This window comes from Antechinus flavipes, chromosome 2 (genome assembly GCF_016432865.1).
Source record: "Antechinus flavipes isolate AdamAnt ecotype Samford, QLD, Australia chromosome 2, AdamAnt_v2, whole genome shotgun sequence".
Taxonomy (NCBI): Eukaryota; Metazoa; Chordata; class Mammalia; order Dasyuromorphia; family Dasyuridae; genus Antechinus; species Antechinus flavipes.
The window spans coordinates 206597209-206623549 of NC_067399.1; the positions used below are offsets into that span (position 1 = coordinate 206597209).

General features: G+C 38.7%; 1 protein-coding gene across 1 annotated transcript in view; it reads left to right on the top strand.

Moving 5' to 3' along the window:
• The window catches only part of EHD3 (EH domain containing 3), a 55968-nt gene that overhangs the window by 25033 nt on the left and 4594 nt on the right, over window positions 1-26341 (top strand). The window contains exons 3-5 of the mRNA XM_051976115.1: window positions 5960-6057; window positions 24240-24652; window positions 25063-25227. Of these exons, the coding sequence (XP_051832075.1) occupies window positions 5960-6057; window positions 24240-24652; window positions 25063-25227 (676 nt within the window). The remainder of the gene's footprint in view (window positions 1-5959; window positions 6058-24239; window positions 24653-25062; window positions 25228-26341) is intronic.

The following is a 26341-nucleotide window of genomic DNA, read 5'->3' on the forward strand; positions in this document are numbered from 1 at the left end:
TACTTTCTTTTTTTTTTTAATTATAGCTTTTTATTTACAAGTTATATGCATGGGTAATTTTACAGCATTGACAATTGCCAAACCTTTTGTTCCATTTTTTTCCCTTCCTTCCCCCCATCCCCTCCCCGAGATGGCAGGTTACATGTTAAATTTGTTAAAGTATAAATTAAATACAATATAAGTATACATGTCCTAACAGTTATTTTACTGTACAAAAAGAATCGGACTTTGAAATAGTGTACAGTTAGCCTATGAAGGAAATCAAAAATGCAGGCGGACAAAAATAGAGGGATTGGGAATTCTATGTAGTGGTTCATAGTCATCTCCCAGAGTTCTTTCGCTGGGTGTAGTTGGTTCATTTCATTACTGCTTTATTGGAACTGATTTGGTTCATCTCATTGCTTTTCCATTACTTTCTTAAATCTAGGCAGAAAATAAAAACCAAGCCCAAATGAAAAATTTGCCAATTTCTAAGGTGTAAACATTCACACTGAAAATTTAACTCTCATCTCTACCCAGGCTCCAGCTGGGTAACCAAGTCAAGTTATTTACTCTTTCAGAATTTCCTCAGCTATATAAAGAAAATAATAAAATCTAAAGTATTAGGGTTGTTGTGAGACTTCTGTGAGATAGTTTGTTAAGCCCTTTGCATATAAGGGAATGAATGCCATTTGACACTCCCTAATGTTTCTGTGCCTTCTCAATTTCTTCTTCTGTCTTAATGTTATTATAGCACTACTGTGAAGATGAAATGACTTTACCAGGCGGTAAAGCCCCATACAAATAGAAGGATTATTAATCTAGAGTACTCTGTGAATGCTTAATTAATTTGAAGGGTTTTATCACTTTACAAAAGTGAGTAGCTGCTTGACCATCAATCCATCATCCCCAGCATTGATTTGGATCATTTTCCCCATTCTTTCCTAGACTGTTTCAGGGTTTGTTTTTTTTTTTTTTTTTTTTTTTTTTGTTCAGAATGTTTGAGCCAGGCTCCTTCTGCCTCAGGCTCCTATGTGCTTTCTGCCTGGGCTCAGGCATCAAGTGGGTAAAAAAGACCTTGCTCAGGCCCTTGGAGTCACTATTGCCAACAAGCAAACCTGGGTGGGGTGGGACTTGGCAGTCATACTGGTTAACAGGACACATTTTTCTCACAGCCATTGTAGGAATAGCCCAGTTTCTCTGATAAACCCACTTGAAAGACCTCGTGGAGATTTTTGCTCTGGGAGATTGAGTGGGTCCAGAATTATAAAGACCCACAAATTGTTACCAAATTTCAGTTTATAGGAATTTCTCCTCATTCATCCTGCTATCTACTCTTCTTATATTCTAATAAACTACATATCACTTCAAGAGTAGTTGGGCTTGAAAATTTTAAATTCATTTTGAATTAAGATGGAGGAGGGAGGAGGAGAAAGGATAAGTACTATGTACCAGGAAGTGTATTAAGTGCTTTACAATCATGACCTCTTTTGAACCTAACAACATCCCCAGGGGTAGGTATTATTATTATTCCTATATATATAGTTGAAGATACTTAGGCAGTCAGAGTTTAACTGATTTCTCCTGGGTTACACAGCTAATAAATTAATTTCCATTATTTTCTTAAGCTTAGATAGAAAATAAAAATCAAACCCAAATTATAATTTGGCCCAAATGAGTCAAATCTGAATTCAGTGCATCCTGCTCCAGGATATCCTTATACTACTGAGATCTCTTTTGTTGTTCTTCAGTCATTTTTCAGTTGTGTACAACCCTTTGTGACCCCATATGGGGTTTTCTTAGCATAGAAACTGAAGAGGTTTATCATTTCCTTCTCTGCTAGATACGGTAGATCTATTTTGTCAGGCAATCAGATCCACTGTATCTAATGCCTTGCCCAATGTCATAAAAACCAGTTAGTGTCTGAGCCTGGATGTGAACTCAAGATACCTCATATTGTAATCTTACAGTTTCTCAAAAAGGGGAGAATTCATAGTTTTAGGGCTAGAATGGAATCTTAATAGCCATCTAATTTAGTCTCCAGAGGTCCAGAGAGATTGAGAGACTTACTTTCCCAAGACCCAAGGGTAGAAAGAGACAGGCCAGTTTGAACCCAGATTTTCTGACTCCAAAGCTCAGAAACTCCCTTCCATTGTTAATTCTGGATATTGTACACATATCTTGTTCTCACGAGCTCAGGCTATCTTTTAGCCTCTGGGTTTGTTCATCCTCCCAGGAGATCTATGATTAGACTCATATTCATCACCATACAGGATATAGAGGCATAAGAACGATGATGAGAAGTTGTTTTTGATCTCTCCTAAAAGTGGCATATCTGAGAAAAGGTCTAAATTACTGTAAATGTGAACTTGGATTCTTCTACTTGTTGGAAGAACTGTGTGTCTCTGTGATATGTTATCAGAAGTGGGGTAAGTGCAGGATTAAATTCCTTCTAGAGAATTTCATTTTTAAAAAGTCAGGCTGCTAACTTAGTAATTTATATGCTGCATCTTACTTTTTTTTTTTTAATTATCTTTTCTCATTCATCATTATCCCCATTTTGCAAGTAAAAAGCCTTAGACACAGCTACAAACAAGTTGTGACTTTCCTGAAGTCACAGAGCCAGGATATATCACTGGAATGGGTGTTTGAGGTACAAAAATTAAGCAAAAATGGTCTTTCATCCATTTAAGGATCTTATATTCTACTTGTCTTCCACTTACTGTGTCATTTTGGGTGAGTCAGCCTCCCTTTGGACTTTGTTTACTCATCTGTAAAATGAAGTTGCTAGACCAGTGGTTCTCAAACTTTTGTTTTCAGTATCTTTATCCTATTAAAAATTATTGAGGATCTCTCCAAAGCATTTTTGTTTATCTGGGTTATATTTATAGACATTTACCATATTGGAAATAAAAACTATTTCTGAATTTGTAGACCCTCTAAAAGGTTTCAGAGATCCCCAGGATTCTCTAGACCATACTTTGAGAACCACTGTGCTAGACAGTATGGTAGCTGAGCACGGGCATCAGGGGATGGGTTTAAGTCTTTTTTTCTACCATGAATTTGCCACAGAATTTCAGACTAATTGGTTTACTTTTCTGGGCCATGATTCCTCTTGTTTGTAAATGAGTGGATTGGGCCAAAAGATCTTTAATAAACATGGAATATTGAAGAGTTGCTTCTATAGGAAAACTTTCATTCTTAAGTCTGGCTTCTTTGCTTTTTCTCCTCAACAACTGCTGGGATTTCTTTCTCTGAACTTCTCCGACTTTACATATACTTGTCTACATACATGTTGTCTTCTCTGGTAGACTGTAAGCTTCTTGAGGACAGATCTTTGTATTTCCCATTATCTAATAGACTGATAAATAGTGGGCACTTAATAATGCTTGTGGATTATTTTATTAACGTAGCAATTAGATACCCATTTTAAATATTTTAAGGAGACAGTAACTGGATTTGGGTCAGAGAAAATTTTCTGGAGAAGATAAGTTTGAAGTTCCATTTTAAAGGCAAGAGATAGGAGCCAGCAGCTAGGAAGGATTGAAATTGTCTTCAGTATGTATATGGATAGGGAAGAAATCCCACTTGCAAGGAGCCTTTAGTTTAATATATAATCTGAGCATGGGCTCTGCCTTTTTCCAGCGTTCCTTGAATGGAGAACAAGATTACATATCTCAACAGTTTGATTAGCACATTCAATCAGTTGTCTTTCAGTCATGTTTAACTCTTCATGACCCCATTTGGGGTTTTCTTGGCAGATATACTGAAGCAGTTTTCCATTTCCTTCTCAAGCTCATTTTACAAAGGAGGAAACTGAGGCAAGCATGGTGAAGGGATTTGCCCAGGGACTCACAGCTAGTAAATATCGGAGGCCATATTCGAACTCGGGAGGATGAGTCTTCCTGACTCCAAGCCAGGCACTCCATCTGCTGCACTACTTAGCTGTCCCTTACACATGCTTCGCTAATGTTTATTGAATGAATGAATGAATTTAATTGAATGAATGAACTTTGAGCTGCAATTTGTGATCTAGTATAAGAAATCAGAAAGAAAAAAGAGAACAGAAACCAGCAAGAATACAGAGGTCACCTAGCTGTATACTAATTGACCTTTGGACTCCCTTAATCTGCCTCATATCTATTACTTAGATTGAGTTCCCCAGATCTGGCGATTGGAGCTACAGTTAAGAAAAGAGTCCAGCTGGGACTAGTGGATCCTATTCAAAACCATGTCCCTGACTTGTTTGACCAGAACGATATAACTCTAGGTTTGAAGTCAGATAATATGGGGAAAACCCCTGCTGCTGGCATGTGTGATTTTGGCCAATTACTTTTGATTCAAGGCTTTAGTTTCCTGATCTGTCAAATGGGGGCTTTAGACTAAATGATTTAAGGTTGTCAATCTAACATTTAAGATTACAAATTAAGAATTAAAAAGTATCACAGAGACAATCTGATCTGCAATCTCATTTCATTTTTTAAAGAATTTTTTAAAAATTCTGGACTTGAACACCAGTTTAAATTAAAATTTTGATCTGTGTGCGTGTGTGTGTGTGTGTGTGTGTGTGTGTGTGTGTGTGTGTGTAATAAAACGGGGAAAGAAGATTGTACATAAAACTGAAAACTTCTCTCATATAGTCATAATAATATAAATTCCCCATTTAACTTTCAAAACTATCCTTCTGGTCTATAATTTTTTCTAGTTTTCCTTTTTTTCTGTTCTCTATTGTCCCTTAAAAAGTTTTAATGATTATCTTTCCTTCCTTTTCTTTTTATTCATTTTTTTTTGATGTCTTAAAACAAACAATCTCTCTATCTCTCTTTCTGTTTCTCTTCCTCTTCCTCTTTCTCCTCTCCCTTCCTCAATTAAGGTAGGGGAAAACACCTTTTAACAAATACACTTATTCAAGTAAAACAAATCCCACTTAGGAAATGTGTGTCTTATTTTGCATCTTAAATCTAGCTCTTCTCTGTCAGAAGCTATACTACACTTCACTCTTACACTCCTGTTTTACAGGTGAGGAAAAGGTGGTCCAAGAGACTTATTTTCTCAAGGTCTCATAGGTGATAAGCATTAGAGTCAATATTTAAACTTAAGTCTTTTCATTCATTCAGTGATCATTGTATAATAAGACCCTGAATAATAATAATTTGACATTTATTAGTTCCTTCATGTTTGCAAAATATTTGATGTATATTATCTATTTTGAGTCTCACAAGAGCCCTGTAAAGTAAGGGATATTATTAGCCTCATTTTACAGATGAAAAACTGAGATTCAGAGAAGCTAAATTACTTTCCTAGGCTCATACCAATAATAAAATCCAAGTCAGAGTTTAATCCAGATCTTTCTGATTTCAGGTCTTGCATGGTACCCACTATGCCCAAGTGTCTCTCAGTTTCTAGGTTTAACTTATTAATCAGTGGACACAAATCTTTGTTGCCTTCCCAGTAAGGCCACAAATTCAGTTACATATATCACTGTGATATACATACAGAGATAACATTTGGATGGGTTGTGCCCTGTAGAGGAAAACAGATGCTAAAAGAAATTAGCAGCTCTACTCAGATACTTGAGAAAATAATTCTTAATTTCCTAATTAATGATATCCAAACATTGTATTGCTGATATTGGTAGAGGTGGGGCAGGGTAGTGAGTTCCCCATCCCTGGGAATACTAAAGCAGATGGTGGTTGATTTTTTTTGGGGGGGAGTCATACTTTAGAGAGAGGTCAATCTAGAAGTCCTTTTCTACACTGAAATTCCCTAATTCTTCAAGGCACTATATTTGATATATAAGATATAGAGAGAGATTATATGGGAGCTGGTTTCATCATTTTTTACACTATCTCCTCCACTCTCCCCCACCCCAAAGACCCAAGGCTTCCATAAGGAAAATGAGGACCAGATTGACAAAATGTGACTTTTTTCTTACCACAGTGGTTTTTTTTTCCTTTCTTTTTCTTCTTTTCTCTTGTAGATTCGTGTGTGCCCAATTGCCCAATGCAGTGCTAGAAAGCATCAGTGTCATCGACACTCCCGGGATTCTGTCTGGAGAGAAACAAAGAATTAGCCGAGGTAAAAGATCCATATTGCTTTATGTGCTGGACAGAACAAAAAGATGAATTAAGGAACATGGACCCATTAATCTATTCTAGAGGCAAAGCCCTGGACAAGGAAATAAGAGGACAGCTTTCTTCTATTTTATAGGACTGGAATGCTTTGCCCCTCCAGCGTCCGAGAAGGATGCTCTTGTTGTCCCAACAGGAGATGGGGAGAGGGATTGAATGGTTCAGAGCTTTACAGAAAGATCCCAGGAGCCCTGTATGAGGGTTGAGTCCTGGATCTCGGTTCAAGGACTGCTTCTGATCCTGGCAAATAATTTCATTTTTCAGTGACTCTGGCAACTGAGTGTATAACTTGCAAAACAGTTGCAAATGTTTATTGGTATATTTGGCAATGGGAGTTCCATATGCCAGTGAAATCAGAGAATCCAGTTTAAAAGGGAAAAAAATTGGCATTGGTATAGAGCTGGAAGGTTTACAGAATGACTTACATTTATTAGCTGATTTGATCCTCACATCCCCAAGAGATAGGTGCTATTATTATCACCATTTTCTGGATGAGAAACTCAAAAAAGCAAATGACATGCCCAGAGACATACAGATGGCAAATGTCAGAGGCAGATTTGAACTCAGGTTCTTCTGATTCCTTCACCATACTCTCTCCCCAGGCCTCCGTAGAGTTAGATCATTGCTGTGTTGGGGGCAGATGAGAATATAAGTTCTTTTCGTTCCTTCCTTTCTCCTCTTCCCCTGGAAATTCCAAGGCCAACTCCCATGGCTTCCTTCATTGCTGAAATCTTGGCACATAGTTATTATTAGACGTGTTTGTCTGGCCTATCTTCCTGGGGCCCCCAGAAAATTTTAATTTCCACATGGCATCTCAGGGGAGTAGCATCCTCAAAGGCCAATAAAAATCCCCATCTTTTACTCAGGAGGAAGGAATTTGTTGGGCTGCCATCCCCAGTCCACACCAGATCAACAGCCAGAGCCTGTTGATTAGAGTAGAAGGGTTAGTGGAGTAGAAAAATACTGAGTACATTAGGAAAACCAGGGGTAGATCCTGTTTCCCTCTTTCTTTCCCACTTATCTCTTCTTTTGTTATGTCTGTGTCCTTGAACACTCTCTTTCTTAATAGAAAGAGTTCTAAGCTTATCAAGAAGAAAGGAGAGGTGAGAATTTCAAGACAGGGTTAGGAGAAGATAGGAGAAGATACTTACTTTAAAATAAATTGTTGGGGCAGTTACATGGAGTAGTGGATAGAGGCAGGAGGACCTGAGTTCAAATTTGGCATAAGACACTTAACGGTTCCTGACTGTGTGACGCTGGGCAAGTCACTTAACCCCAATTGCCTCAGAAAAATAAGTAAATAAATAAAATTAATTGTCACCTTATGCAGATTGGCAGCAACAGTGATAAGAGCCCTGGGCCTGGAATCAAGAATTCCTGAGTTAAAAATCTGGCTTCAGATTTACTCACTAGCAGTGTGTGAACCTGGGCAAGCATCTTAATGTTTCCTCAGTGTACAATGGGGATAACAATAGTACCTATCCTAGAGTTGTAAGGATCAGATAAGATCACATTTTACAAAGCACTGAGCACAGTGTCTGCATTATAGTAAGTGCTTAATAAATGTTTTCTTTCTTTTTTCCTTTCCTCTCTTGAATAATGTTATATAATTGTCGGGGAGTGGGATGGATGGATGGGATAGCATTCTAGCTGGATGCCTTCTCCATTATGGAGCAGGTAAATTAAATTCTAGCAAAGGGAAGACATGGCATAGGGGCCCATTCTAAGTCTTTCTTATATTGACACCTCCCTTTTCAGAATTTTGGCACTAATTGAAGTCCAAGGAGTAATTCTTGGGCACATAAAAGTTGTAAGTGGTGAGCATGGTACACTAGAAAGAATTTGGAGTCCTGGGCTCCTAGGATGCAACACTCAGAGCCCGAAGGGACCTCAGAGACTCTCCAGTCCAATTCCTGAATGAGGAAGCTGAATCTGTGAGAGGCTATAGGAAAAGAATCCCGAACAATAAAGTCACAGGACATTAGTTTAAATTCCTGCTTCTGCCATTTAATCCCTGTGCAATTTTGGACAAGTCACTTTTATTTTGACCTCATTCTCTTGGGTTAAATGAGGGCATTGGACTAATGGGCTATAATAGAGCTATGATACTTTCTTTTATTGGTGGGAGAGAGGGGAAAAATCTTAACAATTATCGCTGGGATTTTCATATTCTCCAGTTTTATTATGACTTTGTGTGTTCTATAAGGTGTAGCAATTTTTGGCTAAGCCCTCTATTCATGGACCTGTAGCTCCAGTGATAACTAGGGTGGGGATGATTGGACTTTGACCCAGGGTGTCAAATTTAAAAGGTGCTGACGGCACTTTGTTCCAATTCCTCAACAGCAGAGAAATGACAGAGCTTAAAACCTAGTTGGTAAAAAAACTATCCTAAGTTAAAAATAAAGAGCTATCAAATGACCTTCCTACCCTGGTCTTTGTCTTTGACTTCCTTTACCATGTGTTACACTTTTCCCATGCTCATAAATTCCTAGTTGCTACTTTGCCTGCAGACCTTGGGTTGCCAGAGATTTTTTTCTTTCTCCCCTCTTTACTTCATTTCCTCTTCTTCTCCCCAAGTTAGATCACAGAGAGTGGGTAGAGCAATAAGCTTGCATTCAAGAAACCTGAGTTCAAATCCTGCCTAAAAGCCCAGTGATTCTCAGTTTCTTCATCCGTAAAATGGGCAACAATTAGTCTATGATCTAATGCCAAAAGAGTGCTTTAGATAAACTAGAAAAAGCTGTGGAGATTAGAGGATTACATTTCTCTCTCTCTGTCTTTATCTCCCCTTCATTCTTTATCTCCTCCTGCTCAGCTCAGCTATTGTCCCTGCCTGAATAGGGAAATATGGGCCCTTTTTTTTTTTTTTTCTTTTTTTTTTTCCTCATGGCTTGCTGCTACAGGAGACAAGGGAAAACCAATCTCTACCCTGATGTGTGGGCTCAAGGAAATTTAAGACCTTGTCTCTCTTCTGGGTACCTTATCTTTATCTCATCATGCTTTCTCTCCTTTCCTGTCCAGATGCAGAGGAGGGCTATAGCTGCCTGTATAGATGCCCATTTGGAGGTATACCCTGATGTTTTCTCTAGCACATAGCCTCTCTGACCTCTTAGCAGCTTGGGTGGCTGTTTGGGATTTAGTTTTTATTTTTATTTTTTTGCATTTTTAGCCTCTCCCTTTGGTTTCCTCACCCTTCCTCCTACCTCCCCAGCTCTACTTCAAACCGGTAGAATTTGTAACACTTCTGCCAGTAGTTGTGACTCATCCCATCCCACAGTGGTGTGGTAGCCCTAACTGAGAAATAACAACTTAGCAAATGTACAACCCAGTGTCTCTTAAGAAGTATGAGACAGGCTTGGGTGCCTTTCATTTGAAGGACTTGGAAAAGGCACATTTGAATTTGTGAGTATCTCTGAGAAACTCTTTTTCTTTGACAGAGTACCCACAAAGTTCTAGGACTCTGAATCTTTAAAGAGATCTAGATTAGGATTTGAGAGATTTGGATTCAAGTAACATTTAATTGGATAAAATAGCAATATGATATTAGACAAATCTCTTTATCTCCCTGGGCCTCCTAGTCTGCTCATTCATAAAACAAGAGCATTAGATGAGATCATCTCTTGCATCTTTTCAAACTTCAATAGTCCAAAATTAAATTCTGTCTTTGCCAAACCAATCGTTCAATAAATCAACAGTCAAATATTATGTAAGTTATAATCATATATATATATATCAATATATATTCAATCTATGTATAGATCAATATATATAATCAATATAATCAAATATATATATTTGATTCTAATCATTTCTAATTGATCAAATCTATCAATTGTAGATCAATTCTAATCAAATCAGTAGTGCCATTGCTGTCGGAAAGGGCATAACAATTGACTGCCCTATGGCTCATTTTATCATCCCTAAAACTGCCCAAACCAAAACTATCTTCTCTGGCCACCATTCCTTTTATATGTGTTGTTTTCCCATTAAAATGTCAGCTTCTTGAAGGCAAGGACTGTCTCACTTTGTATTTGTAGCTCCAGCATCATAACTCAGGGCTTGGAACCTAGTAAGTGTGTAATAAATGCTTCTTAGTCAATTGAATAAACATTTATTAAACACTGTGGCAGACACTAGGTATACAAATACAACTATGAGATAATTCCTTTTTGTGGAGGGAAGAGATTGTAAGAGATTGAAGGAGACCTAAAAATGGTGAATTTTGTCCTATCAGATGGAGTTGTAGTTCAGGCTAAGCTAAATACCTGGGTTTGCATGTGACAGAAGAAACTCTGGTTTGGGGTGTTCTTCAGTCTTTGCTGCTTATAGGGATCTGGGGGATTTGTTTGGGTGGGGAGGCTAGAGGGTTCTGGACCTGTATATTATCCAGAGAAGGACTCAGCTGGTTGGTATCACCCACTTTGTGTTTTGTAAGTGGTTCTGGGCAACTAGTTACTGGGAGCTAAAGCAATGACTTCTTGTTTCTTCAGTGTAATCCTGCCATGAGATTCTCCCTTTATCCCTCTGATCTCCTACATCTACCACGCCTCTCTTCTTCCCTGCTTTATGTCCTTCTACACTGAGAGAAAAAGAGTAAAGCCTGTAATATACCTTTCCTGAGGAAGACCAGTCTCCAGTTTCTCTGGATATGTAAAGTTATCATATTTTTCTCCCTTCTTCAGATACAAAGTATGGCTTTTACACATATCTTCATCTTTCTGGAATTCAAGAAGAAAACCTTTCAGTTTGAATTTCTTTCATAATTTAGTCCCATACTTTTTTTTTCCTCCCTTGCTTCCTCCTTCTCTTTTTCCCTCCTTTATTTTTTCTTTTCTTTCCTCCTCCTATCCTTACCTTCTTTCTTCTCTCTTCCTTCCTACTTTCTTCTTCCTCTTTCCCTTCCTTCCTTCTTTTTTTTTTCTTTTCTTCTGTTCTTTTGTTTTCTGTTTTCCTTTCTTCTTCCTCTCTCTCCCTCCCTCCTATTCTTCCTTTCTTTGTCTTTCGTTCAATTCTTTCTTTTCTCCTTCCTTTTTTCTCCTTCCTCTCCCTCCCTCCCTTCCTTTTTTATTTCCTTCTTTCCTTCCTTTCTTTCACTTTCTTATTATATTCTTTCTTTTTCTCTTCCTTCCTTTTTTCTTTCACTTTCCTCTCCTCTTTCTTCTGTTCTATCCTTTCTTCTTTCTCTCTCTTCCTTCCTGCTTTCTTTTCTTCTTTCTTCCTCCTCTTCCTCCTTCCTCTTTCTTTCTTCTTTCCTTCCTATTCCCCTCCCTTCCATTGAAGTAAGGAAAACTTGTGTCAAACATTTATTAACTGTATGACCTTAAGCAAATTACTTAACCCTCCTAAACTCAATTTACTCATTAGATTGTAAGTTCCTTGAATGCAGGTACTGTCATTTCCTTTTTTTTAATATCCCTAGTACTTAACAGTGGACCTAAAACAGAAAGATACTTAATAAATGTTTATTGGTTGATCTGTAAAATGGGAATAATAATAGCATTAACTCAACAAGGTTGTTGGAAGGGGATCAAACAATGACATATGTTAATCATATTGCAAAGCACTATATAAATATTAGCTATTTTTTTTCTTCCTGCCTTGTCTATACCAATGATTCTTTCCCTCCAGCTCACCCCCCATTTCCTGATCTAACCCAAATCAGCCTTGCCATGGTCATTGCTTGGCCCTGATCTTAGGGTTAAAATGTTTCTGTTTCTTGTCTGGCACCCACAAGCCTTATAAAACTTGATTAGGCCTAACAGGTTCCCCTCCCTCTGCTTTCTGGAAGAGATAATGGGCCCAAGAGTCAGTTATCAGACCAGAATATCCTCTTCCTGGCCCAGATCCAGACCACAAATGTGGCTATTGGCAAAGATGTCCCGAGTTATAAGTGCATACTGAGAACCTGGGTGCTGCCACAATATTCCTGCCTTGGGGATGCTGTTGTGAATATCTCAGTAGATGTTATTATTTTTTAATTGCTGAAGTCATGGTGAGTATAGAAGGAAATTTAAAAAAAAAACCACAAAGCCATAAAGAAACAAAAGGAATAAATCTAACAACGACAAAAAAGACAACTAAACATCTTTGAACTTTTGATTTGAATAAAGCCTGACATTGCTGGAACCACAAACTGAAAGAGAAGTTTTGTGTTGATACAGTGCCCCTCCTTATCCTTCTCCCCTGCCCAGTTTGCCAAAGAAACCTGCCATTCCATTGAAAAGACAGGAATCCATTTCTCAGTTCTTCTGCACTCCTGGCTCTGTTTACTCTGTGTTACTTACCCCACTGGCAGAACCAGCCAGGCCAGTTTGTACTAGGCCCCTTATCATTTCTTCTTGCTTATGCTCCAGCTTGGGGCCTGTGAATAGGGTGGATGTTATCTCCTGGTGACATTTTTGGTTCCCCCCAGGAAGCTTCCTGAGGAAAGTGTTGGTTATGTTCCAGTATTCCTGTGACCATCCCCTTGGGAGGTGACCTGAGGGAACTCTTAAAAGGTCTAGATGTAGGCAGGAAGATTTGAGGTTGGGTAAGTGAGTGTTCAGTTTCACTGACCAAGACTTCTGGAAATGGGTGAATGCAGAGAAGTGCAGAGTACTTGGTATACATGCACAGTGTGGCCCATGCAGAACACATAAATGTGCAAGGGGTACTGACTGGGTTGGGAGAGGGAGAAAGAGTGGAAGAGAGGAGAGGGACTTTTGGTGTTAGCAGTGAGCTCTGTTCTGTCCTTTTCTTCTAGGAAAGACTCAGTCCTAGGGATCTTACCTGGAGGGGGGATAGTGGTGGAGCTTAAGTGGAAGGGGGTATAAAAGGGTAGACCTTCTCCTGGAGCAGGGTTATTGAGTATTTCTAATATGGAATTTCCTACAATCTCCACCTCAGGAAAGGAGCCCTTTAAACTCTGAACTATGTAATTCAAGAAATTGTAGGGAATTCCATCTGAAGCCAGATATTTTTATTTTTATTGTTGAGGCAATTGGGATTAAGTGACTTGCCCAAAGTCACTCAGCGAGGAAGTGTTAAGTATCTGAGGTCAGATTTGAACTCAGGTCCTCCTGACTTTAGGGCTGGTGCTTTATACACTGCACCACTTAGCTGCCCCTTTTTTTATTGTTTCAGGAGTCCTCAAACTACGGCCCGCCAACCAGATGCGGCAGCTGAGGATGATTATCCCCCTCACCCAGGGCTATGAAGTTTCTTTATTTAAAGGCCCACAAAACAAAGTTTTTGTTTTTACTATAGTCCGGCCCTTCCACAGTCTGAGGGACAGTGAATTGGCCCCCTATTTTAAAAGTTTGAGGACCCCTGCATTTAGATAAATAAGTGAGTAGGCAAGCTCAATCTTTGTTTCACATCCTCAGATCCCTGAAGCAGTTGCTAGATATTTAAAATCAGTTCCTTTTGAGGTGTAATTACTCTGAACTTTAAACAGATGTTTACTTCATGGCCTATAGGATAACCTGCTTTTTAAATTTATTTTTCAGCTGAGTAGAGGTTGGGATGGAGTAGAGTGAGGATGGATTGAGCAGAGAATGACCAGAAGACCAGGTGTGAGATGTTGAAGACCTATACTATTCCTCAGTGGTGAGAGGGGCAGATGTTGTTAAGGTTAAAAAAAAAAATGTTGGCAGATTAGTTATTTGGGGTGAGTGAGACTGAGTACTCTAAGCTGCAGGCCTGAGTGACAGAAAAGATGACTATCATTGGAAAGTTCAGAAAAGGAATTTGGAAGGAAAGATAATGACTTCTGTTTTGGATGTGTTAACATTTGAAATGCTTATAGAACATTGATCTTGTCCAATGTCCAAGAGATTATTGATAGTACAAGACTGAGCTCAGGAGAGAGACAAGGATTGGAGAGATATAATAGATACTGCAAGTAGGTCAGGATAGCTAGACCATACATTGTGTGGAGGGGAGCCAAGTATTTGAAACCTGGAAAAGTAGGATAAAGAGCTTTAAATGACACACTGAGGAGTTAGTTATATTTGATCCTCCAGGTAATGGAGTTACTGGAGCCTTTTGAGCAAGATACTATGATCTCACCTATATATTGAAAAATCATCCTAGCAATCAAATTGGAGGATGGATTGGTATAGAGAGAGACTACAAGCAAGGAGACTGGTGGAAACCTCATTTCACTTTGAAGAAAGACCATGTGGCATATTTTTATCATAAAAGTTGGTAACTAGAAGCCTGAGATCTGCCAACACATTCACCAGTGCCATGGTAGGAATGGAGAATTCATGTAAGAAAAGTATAGGTTCTGGTCCTGTCATTTATTCACTGTGTGATTTAGGGCGCATAATTTCTGTGGCTAAGCCTCCTATCTGTCAAATGAATTGGATTAGATGGGTTCTAGATGAGATCTAGGATCCTATTTTCCTCTCAACATCTTTCTTTAAGGAACCTACTGGACCTCGCTCATTAAGAAGACAGAAGAGATTCAGGTCAGCATTTGTGTAGTTCTGTAATTTAGAAAAGCAGTACACTATCATGGAAAGGGACCATTTGTTCAATAAGAATCTATGTATTTACATTTTATAGAGATATTTCATTTTTACATTACCCTTGAGTTACTCAATGTCTTCTTTATCCCTTCCCTCCTAGAAAGTCATCCATTATGACAGAGAAGAAAATCTTGGGGATGGAGGAGAAGAGGAAGGTTTAGAGGGAGGGAGGAATGCAGTTTAAAAAAAAATATCACTATATCAACCAAATCTAATGATGTATACAGCATTCCATATAACTAGTCTTCCACCTCTGTTAAATGGTCAAGAAAGTATATTCCCATATCTCTTCCGAGCAAATACAATGGTTTTTTAATTTTATGTTTTAGTTTTAGTTTTTTAGCATTGAAAGAGAGAAAAATAGCTAAAACATTGTCTGCCCTCAAAAAGCTTTTATAAGGAGGTTCATCCTTTGGTGGATCCATGATTTTGTTAAAGCAGATCACAATTCCTCTTTGCTTTCTTGTCCTTTGGAAACATGTGCAAATACAATTATTATACAGAAATCTTTGCTGCCATCTCTATGTAGAGGTCTAAGTTTTTCAGAATTCTTTACATTTGATCCTTACAATGAACCCTGTCAGATAAGTACAACGGGTAATATTATCCATAGATATAGATGAGGAAAGTAGGAGAAGTGATCTTTCATAACCCAAGGTCACACAACTAATAAGTGTTAAAGGTGGGCTTTGAATCAAATTCTTTAATTACTCTTGGTTCAGCACTCTTTTCTGCTGTCCTATGCTGATTTTTTGTATGATGGGATTATAATGTTTAAATCAGATACTAAAAACTTTGAGTTAAGAGGACTAGGGTTAATTAAGAGAACTCCAGCATAGAGTAGGTATGTAAAAGTAAATATGTAAAGTAATATGTAAAAGTAAAAAAAAAATGTTTGAGAAGAAGCATCACTTCTAATTTGGAGATGGGGAGAAGAAATAGGAGAGAAGGAAAGTTTCTTGGAGCAGGAAGGAGATTCTTGTGCTTTCATTATTTACTAAGTGTCTATTAAGAGCCAGGCCTTTCCTGGCTTTGAAACAAACTCAATTCCTCTTTGTGTCTCTTGTTTCCATGCCCACCAACTAAAGTTACTAATACCTATCTCAGGGCAGTTCTAAGATCCAAATAAAATAATGTGGATGAAAATTAGACTATTTTCAGAGTATAATGTGTATCATGCAAATTAAGGTGATGGTTGGCATTTTTCCATAAATCTTTAGACCATCTCTCAGTGTGTGGGAAGAAGTCAGATGAAAAATTGGTTACTGTAAAACCTCATTCATTTCCTACAGTTGAGCATTAGACAAGCTTTGTTTCTAGCTCTCTGGTACCTTTAAAGGCAGAGGATTTGAGTATAGGTCAGTGATGTTTGCACAGTTTGGGCAAGTTATCTTGTATTTGGTCTAGTGCTTTTCAAGCAGCCCAAATAATACTTATTAAATGCACTAGATTTTTTCATTCATCCATTCAATTCGTTTATTCATCATTTATTAAATGCTTCCTATATGTCAGGCACTAATAGGTGTGGGATTGCAGAATTTGAGAGTTGGAAGGGTCCATGGTATCTACATATAATCTTCATACAAAAGAAATCCCAATACAACATACCCAACAAGTATCCATTCTTTGCATTAAGACTAAGAAAGGCAAATCCCAAAGCATCTCATTTCACTTTGGGAAAGCTTTATTCATTATGATGTTTTTTCCTAGAAAATTTTCCTCTTTACAACTTCTACCATTGCTTTAGATATTGGAAAATAGGTTTTATCCCTTCCTCTGCCCCCACCCATCCAGTTTTCTCTAGGCTAAAATCCCCATCTCTTTCCATTGATTTTCACAGGATATGCTCTTGAGACCTACCTCATTGTGTCAGTGCCCCAAATATGGTCTGTTCAATGGACATAGAATAAAGCCATGACTTCCCTACGACAGCTCAATGTGATATTCATTTTTTTGGCTGCTATATTGGTCTTCCTCACTACACATCTGTATTACTGCAAAATTCCTATTCACTATTCTTGATCTTTTCCAGTGTAAAATACTTCTATTCTCAGATTAGAGGTCATCCTTCTCTCAGTTTACAAATGAGGGGGAAAAAAATTCCAGATTAGCAAATGTCTGACTCAGTGTCACACAACTAGCTAGCTGGTAACTAATTAGACCTCAAGTCTTCTGAATCTTGGTCCAATGTTAATGGTATTATTCTACAATGATTCTTAAAAAATCAGACTCTTAAAGCCCTTTCACCACAGATCCTGATAGGAACTAGTGTTTACATGGAGCTATTTTTAAGTAAGAGGCAAATTTCCATTCCTGCAGTCAGGCAGTGCTGACCTGGTATTTTCTTAAATTTTTCTTCTTCCCTTTACCTCAGCTATGGAGATTTGCCAGTCATTTCTTTTTGCCTTCTGTTTTGGTAAGGGCCATTTGAGCCCATCCTGGAGAATTAAAAGGTCTGGAATCATCCATTGACCATCCAGCAGCTTTAGATTAAGCAGTCTGAATTCCAAAGCCCCCTCTCTCTTTCAATAGGTAGAATGTTTAATTTGCAATTTCTCCAGTTCCTTATATCAAGTCCAGAGGTGTTTTTCCCTTTTCAATTTAGGAAACTCCTTTTTTGATAAGAGGAATTAATGTTAACTCTGGTGATATATTTTCTTTTTTGTCTTGCTGTCCATAGCTTCTAAAACAGAACCCAACAGAATGTTTTTGTGTTGTTATGAATTCATTTATGATTTCATTGGTGTAAGCATGACCTCCTAGTAAAGAATTTCTCTTCTTCAAAACACATCTGCTACCACTTGCAATTTATCTATGAGAGCATTCCCTGGGGATGCTAAGAGGTTAAATGGATTGCCCAGGGTCATAATCCAGTTTGTATTAGATATAGGACTTGGATCCAGGTGTTCTAGATTCCAGGGCTGGTTCCTTGCCCATGACTCCACCCTGTGTCTGTCTTGTACATTGTTTCTGCTCAGCAAATATTGAATACATAAGTAAGTGTAAATAATAAATACCTATAACACAAGATAATAGATAGAAAGATAAGTGAATTATAGGGGCTATATTTGAATAAAGTTCTGTGTGAAGTCTAAAAGGAGTTGGGGTGGGGAATGTCATTCCATTCCCTTCCAGTCTCCCTCTCCCTTTGACACAGACCAGTGTAGGAACAGCTGAAGCAGAGAATTAACCCTCACCAGCCACTTTCAAGTAGATCTCAAAAAAATTCCAAGGCCAGAGTTTTTGCAATCTCAAAATCACTGCTGTATGCTGAAGCTGTCCAGAGGCATCAGAACCTCTGTAGCCCACCAAGCCGGTGAAAGGGAATTCACAGAAAACCAACAGAGAGTCACAGGACCTGAATTTAGACTACTCCCTGAGTGACATCAGGCATCTTTTTGGATCTCATTTTCCTCATCTAGATGACCTATAGGGTCATTTCCAGCTCAATCACTCAGTGGGTAGAAGGCCATCCCTAAGGCTGAGAAGACTCACAGTCCCAAGTTTAAATCTGGCCTCGGACTCTTACTAGTTGTGTGACCCTGAACAAATCACTTAACTCTTTTTGCCTCAGTTTCTTCATCTATACAATGAGCTAGAGGAGGAAATGGCAAATGATTTTAGTATCCCTGCCAAGAAAAGCCCAAATGGGATCATGAAGAGTCAGACACAATTGAAAAATGACTGAATAATAAAAAGGTCCCTTCCAGGATGCAGATGCTCCCTCTGAGTACTTCAGGTCCCCTCAACACCTTCTGAGGGAAAGCATTTCTCTTGGACAGCTTCGAGAACCTTAGAGCAGCCCTGGCCCCTTATCTCTGCTGAGTGGGAAGTTTAAAAATAGCATATGGCTGTCCCGTGACAGATCAGCGTGGCAGGTCTCCTGCCCCCAGCTGGTTGGAGCGGGGACAACTTGAAGCTAGTAAATATGCTTGGCAATGATCAGCTTTGCTGCAACAGGAGTTAGTTGGGTCGCCGTGGGCTCTATTATGGAAAAAGGGTACCTTCTCCTCTCAAAGACTCCTTGGGGTCCCTGATTGAGAAATCCAGTTGGGAGGAAGCAGAGTGAATACCAGAGGATCATATCTTTGGGCCTCAGAAGTCCAACCTGTTTGTTTTTCAGATGAGTTTTAAAACTGAGGCCCAAAGAGAATAAATGATTTAACTGAAATTACACAGCTAAAAGAGAGTCAGGGAATTCAGTTCTACAAGCATTTACTTAAAGGCTGCTCAGCCTTTGGCATTGTATGCTTGATGTTACACACACACACACACACACACACACACACACACACACACACACACGGCATTGTATGCTTGCTGTTTCTCTCTCTCTCTCTCTCTCTCTCTCTCTCTCTCTCTCTCTCTCTCTCTCTCTCTCTCTCTCTCTCTCTCTCTCTCTCTCTCTCTCTCTCTTTCTTTCTCTCCCTGTCCCCAAAGCTGTGAGTACAGTGTAGATTTTCTCAATCCTTCCAATGGATCCTGTCCTGGTGACTAGTTTCCAGCCTAGACATTAAGTTGCCATTAAAATTCCGACTCACTGCTATCTGCATCCATTCTGAACTGGTGGGGTTAAAGGATTAGCTAATTTACATTACAATTGACAAGCCTTCACCAAGCCCAAGATTATCCTGCTTTTGCCCAAGGTTAGTTTGTGTCCTCATCCCAGCTGTGTAACCAAGAAGTCTAATGGGCTTGTCCAAGAGCACCCGCCCTCAGCCTCTACCTTTGCTCTCAAAGATCAAACTATTTTAAATCTATCTTGTAATAGTTACAAGATTTACAATTCTGTAACTGTAACTAACTGTGAGAGTTACAAACTTACTTTCTCCTATGTTGGTTTTCACTCAAGTAAATGAAGAAACTCTTTAGATACTTGGAGAGTCAGATTTGAGTTTAATCCCTGCCTCTGACATTGGCTGGATAAGTCCCTTAAACTCTCTCAATCTTTTTTTCCTCAACTGTTGAATGACAATAACAGTAGTACCTACACCCCTGGTAGTAGCTAGTTATTTTTCTTTCTTTCTTTTTATTCAAAGTTAAGTGACTTTGCCCAGGATCACACAGTTGGGAAGTATTAAGGGTCTGAGGGTAGATTTGAACTCAATTCCTTCTGATTTCAGGGCTGGTGCTCTATCCACTGCACCGCTTAGCTGCTCTGAGGTAGTAGCTAGAATATTGGAATTGGAGACAGGATGACAGAGGGTTCTATTCCAATCATAAAAGTCTACAACTGTTTCTTCATCTGTAAACTGGAGATAATAGCATATATATATGTTATGCATGCATGTATATACATATTCATGGATATATTGTATATATGAGTTGTACACTGCACATATAATATATGTATTGTGATGTATACATTCATATATGTGTGTATACATTTGTACATATGTTTCTACACTGTATATATGTAAAGGTGTGGTACACTGCAATGTAATGTCTGCCATATGCACACACACATACATGTATGTATCACACTGCACACATGTATATTCTTGTGTGCATGTGTTGTGTGTGTGTGTGCTATACACTGCACATAGGTGCATGCATTCTTGGGTACTATATGCATGTTTGTGTGCTTGTTCTGCACACGTGTGTATGTGCACTGTATGGATGTATCTTACTGTACACTGTCCATATGTATATATTCTCATGTGCATTGTGTTCTATGAGTGTGTTCATATATGTATGAACACACATGTACATGCATTGCATGTAGGTGTTATGCACTGTGCATATAATGTATGCATTGTGATGCATACATTCATATATGTGTGTATATATTTGTACATATGCATCTACTTTGTATGCATGTAAATGTGTGGTACACTGCAATGTAATGTGTATTCTCGTGTGTGCCATGTACACACACACACATGCACAGATATTCATCACACGTATATTCTTATGTGTATGTGTTCATATACTATGTATAGTTTGCATGTATTGTACACTGCAATGTGGGCATGCATTCTTATGTATTATATTCATGCTTACATACATATATGCACACATGTGTGTATGTGCACTGTGTGCATGTATATTGCTATACACTGTCCGTGTGTGTGTTCTCGTGTGCATTGTATTATGCGAATGTGTTCATGTGTGTGTATACACATATGTATATGCACTGCACATATATGTTATGCACTGCACATTATATGTTTGTGTGTGTATATGTCCTGCAGTATGTGCACATTCTTGTGTGTATTTAGATGCACATATGTGTTCACATATGTATGCACTGCTTCATGTGCATGTGTTGTACACTGCAGGGGGTGTGTGTGTTGTGTGCATTGTTCATATATATGTTTATGTGTGTGTACAATTATAAATGTGTGTGTTGCAAATATAAAAGCATTATATAAGACATCTCAAAAGTCTCTGTAGTTTAAACTTTAAAAAAATTTAAAGAACCTATACTGAGACTTTTGGGTCACCCTTTATAAATGTTGAAGTGGGTTTTGTTGTTGTTGTTATGTCCTTTTGGGTTTTTGTTGTTGTTTTGTTTTTTGCAAACATTAATGTGACATATAAATGTTATCAATTGTATTGGTAACTGATTGAGGCAAGTCACTCAATTTTTCTGTGTCTTAGTCTCCTCATCTGTAAAATAAGTGTATTAGCTTTGATGACCTCTAAGTTTCTTTCCAACAGTAAATTCATGATAGTTAAGTCACTTTATGTCTCTGGGCCTCAGTGTGCTTATCTGAAAAATAATAATAATTATTGATTTATGTAAGTTTTTAAAATTCACAATGCATTTTAGACATATACTATCTCATTTAATCCCAACAGCAGCCCCCAGAAGTAGCTGCTACAGTTATTATTATTTATTATCCTTGTTTCAAAGATGAGAACACTTTCTCAGGTAGGATTCCAATTTAAGTCTTTCTTACTCCAAGTCAAATACTTTAGCCACTGTGACTCAAAAAATAAATGAGAAGAACTAAAGTTCACTGAATTTAATCCTTCCAGCTCTAAGATTCTGTGATTTTTGCTGTTCTGGAAGGCATTCAGTAAATGCATATATATTCATACATATGCATACATATAAATGCGTAACTGGATACCATACTATCAAAAACTATCCAGAGATTATGTAATCTGGAAACATTTTATTCAGCCATATAGTAACTGATTCTTCCCCAAAAAATTCATATTTAATCTGTATTAATATTTTTTACCTTCATAAATCTGGAAATCAACAAAACTATACATCAAGCCCTTATTTGTACCATTGCTGAGTAAATAATCATACTGACAATTTAATAATTTGGAAGCAATTGACTGTGTGACTCCAAACAATTCATTGAACCCCAGATTACCTTACCAAAACAAAAAAAGAAAAACAATTGACTAACCCATCTCTTATTTTCATTTTATTTTAATTTTATTCTTCTTATCAAGCAGCCATAGTGGATAAAGAAATACTCAGAAGAGGCTTGCCAGGTTCAGCTTCTAGTTCTGCTTTTTAATTTTTGCGACTCCAGGCAAATTATTTAACTCTTCCATACCCCAGATAACTGTCTTGCTAGAAACTGAAGAAAGGGTGCCAATTTGCATGAGAGAAGGAGTTTCCTCCTCTGGGAGTTCCTTAATCCTCAGATAGAATATTTCTTTCTTGTGTCACTTGGAGTTCTCACAGCTTCTTTGAAATCATTAATGATCTCTGAGGGACTTCTGAAGAGCTAGCATTCTCATTTTGCTTCTGAAACATCTCTTCCCTAAATGAGGATAATATTTTGACTCCTGCTTGAAGTATATACAGAAAGGCCCCGGGAGTTTTTATATACCCGGAAACAAACCAGCAGGGGGAAAAAATGCTCCTGGGCTCCTAAGACTCTCTCGATATTGCTGGCTGGGGAGTGACAGCTGGAGACAAAGCAGGTCTGTGTGGGGCTATCAGAGTCGGTACTGTCTGAACAATAACCATTACGGATGATCTGGGCAGGATGAGCCAGGAAAGCTTCCTAATGAGAGACAGGACTCTGTGAGCCTCCAAGGCTGCAAGGCAGCATCTGAACCCCTACTTTGCCTCCTTCAGCCTGTCTGCAGGCAGAAACAGCTTCTGCCAGCCTCTTTTATTGACATGATGTGTCAGCCAGTGATAGGAACATGTTTTGATCCTTTGGGGTATGTCATCTCCTCTGCCCCTGGCTCCACCAATCGAAAGATATTTATTGTCTTTTAGGGAAGATATAGAGAGACACAGTTCCCACCTTTGTGATAATATCAGGCTAGTGCTATGCAGTAATAGCTAGAAGAATCAAGATTCATCCTCAGGCCTCAACCTTGCCCAAAGGTTTTGACCTTAATTTCTTTTTTCCATTTTTGATTTTTCTCAGATTGAAGGAATTTTCAGTGCTGGCAGAGCACTCACTCGCTTGCTTGGGGTCTCTTTAAGCCAAGCTCACTATGATCAGAGCACTAGAATCTAGAAAGGATTGATTATCATGTAGCATCTAACATTAGAACAAAAAGCCTCCAATAACAAATTTTTTGCATAAGTTTCTTTGCTGTGTACATTAGGAAATGTCCCTGTTTCACTGGGGTTGGTGGACATAAGAAATTAATGTATCTTCTGTAACAGAATTCTTAATCTTTTTGGTATCATGAACTCCTTTGGTAATCTAGACTCCTGTATAATGTTGTTAAAGACATAAAATATATAGGATCACAGAGGAAACTACTTATATCAAAATGCAGTTATCAAAATGTTTTAAAAAATGTTGCAGACCCCATGTTAAGATTCTATATCCGGTAACAATAGCATCTCTTTTTTCCCTTGTAGTTCAGTTGTGTCCTATTATTTGTGACCCCAATTGGGGTTTTCTTGGCAAATAGAGTAGAGTGGGTTGACATTTCTTTCTCCAGCTCATTTTATAGATGAGGAAACTGAGGCAAACAGGGTTAAATGACTTGCCCCAAATCACATAGCTAGTGAGTGTCTGAGGCTGGATTTGAACTCAGATTTTCTTGACTCCAGGCCCAGTATGTTATCTAGTTGCCTCTGAATAGGTTCATGCAATTACAAGTCACCAGGTTTTTCAGTACCCTGGGCTGATCACTTTTTAAGATAACTCTTCAGTTAAATGCCAGGGTCCATCTAAATACATAAGCTCCTTATACTTCAGGGTCTTTGTGACTGTAAAGTACAACATAATCCTAAGCTATCATCATAAATGAGTGTTTGTTGAATGAACAAATATTTTCCTGGATAATTTCAAAGATTCAGTCTCTCTCTCTCTCTCTCTCTCTAGTAGTTTAATACAGAGTTGGGGGTAAAGTGGTATAAGAGAAGGAACATTGCCTAGGGACAGAGGACCTGGCTTCAAATCCCCTCCTAGTCACTCCCCTTTCTCATCTGTAAAATAAAAAATTTTGATTAGTTGGTCTCTTCCATCGCCTCATCCTTTGTTCTTCTCTTGGAAGGTTTTCAGATCAGTATACAAATCTAGGCCCACTGGAAAGGAGTTTTATGCTTTCGGCCATCCTGACTCCAGGCCCAACAGGCTAAACTTTTGCTTGGATTGTACCATTTTGGACTTTTCCCCAATGTTAGACAAACCTTTCTGTTCTTCTCTCTTAACCCGTCCCAATCCCACAGGTTATGACTTTGCCGCAGTCTTGGAATGGTTTGCAGAACGTGTGGATCGCATCATCCTGCTCTTTGATGCTCACAAACTGGATATCTCTGATGAATTCTCTGAAGTTATCAAGGCCCTGAAGAATCATGAAGATAAAATGAGAGTAGTATTGAACAAGGCTGACCAGATTGAGACGCAGCAGCTCATGAGAGTGTACGGGGCCCTCATGTGGTCCCTAGGAAAGATCGTCAATACCCCCGAAGTCATCCGGGTCTATATCGGCTCCTTTTGGTCCCACCCGCTGCTCATCCCAGATAACCGCAAGCTCTTTGAGGCTGAAGAGCAGGACCTCTTCAGAGATATCCAGAGCCTACCCAGGAACGCAGCCCTTCGGAAGCTCAATGACCTTATCAAGAGGGCCCGGCTGGCCAAGGCACGTCCTATCCCTTGGGGACCTTGGGGAAGGGAATGGGTTGAGAAAATTATGTAGGAGAGTGGGTCAAAGAGTCCTGGTTTGGGGAACCTTCACCACAAGAGCCATTGAATATTGTTGGAGTGATGGCCTCCAGCTTGTTGCCTTGCCTTGTCAGGCAAACAATGCATTCACCCACTGGCTCCATCCCTTGTCCTATTTGGAATCATGAAAAGATATGAGAACAGGGGATAAAGAAAACAATTGGTTGTTAGAAGAGAATGTTTAGAAAGTGATGGTAAGAATGATTGAGAGAAATAGAGAGAGAGAGAGAGAGAGACAAGACAGACACAGACACAGACACACAGACAGAGAGTGTGTCAGTCTTCATTCTCTTTGATCAATGGGCTTCAATCTCTCTTGCTTCTTAGGTCCATGCCTATATCATCAGCTCTCTAAAGAAGGAGATGCCATCTGTGTTTGGGAAAGACAACAAGAAGAAGGAGCTAGTGAATAATTTGGGAGAGATTTATGGACGGATTGAGCGGGAGCACCAGATCTCACCTGGGGACTTCCCCAACCTGAAGAAGATGCAGGTAAGTAGAGAATATCCTTGGAAGCTTTGTGTGAATAGCCAGTGTGAGGGATCCACCAGAGCCAGCATAACTGGATTCCAGCTCTAGGACAAAAAAAAAAAAGTATTGAAAGTATTACTGAGATTATATAGGGAAGATTAGATATAAAAAAAACAAAAATTAGCAGGGTTTCACGGAAGGAGCTTGAACATAGAATTAGAAAGCCAACTTTATAAATTAAGGCTATACAGCACTATACTGAATTTTTTTAATCTTGAAGGCAATAGTCTGTACCATTTTGGGGATTTCTGAGAATTCTAACACTTAAGTAGGTGTGAGTATCCATGGACTTTAATATATTTGTGAAGCCTAATATTCCCAGACTTTTTTCAGATAGCAACTTGTTTCTCAGTATCTTAGTGTTGAAATCATAGCTCATTGTGAAGTGGGTGGAATTATAAAAGCTTTTGGGCCATCAGTATATCACTGAGCTTGGAACTTGCAGCTCCTACAGTTCTGCTCTTCATGTTCATTTTTATACAAGACTGTTGTATACATGGCAAAAAGAATATAGTTCTCCTGAAAAGTTTTCATAGTATACGGAAGGACTAGATGTCTGCCTGTTGAATGAACTCATTTCCAGGTATTGGTTAGGATTTAATAAGAGATTTTGGTGAAAGCAGCTGCCACAAGACTCAACCTGGAAAGAATCACTTATATTGCTGGAAACCTCTGTTTACTCACTGATTAGAGAACATGAGGAAGTCAGACAAGTGGAAAGTTTGATTTGAATGAGGCAAACATTGGACTGAGTTAGGTTGAAGTGCTTATTGAATTGAATTGAGTAACTCCAGCTAGATGGGATAAAGGAAACCCTCTAATCCAGCTCAGTTATTTTAATTATCATTGGGGCTAAACCTCTGCCTTTTGGTAAATGAAATCACATTAGCTGTTCCTATCACATTTTATTAGCCAGGCCCCAGGAGAGCTAAGTTAGGAATGTCCAAGGTAACACCTGTTCTCAAAATGTGGCAGCACCTCTTAAAATTTTCCTGGATTTTCATCACATTGTGACTATTTTCCTGATGGTGATATCTTCCTAGTGGCCTAAGATGACATGCATACTTACATATGT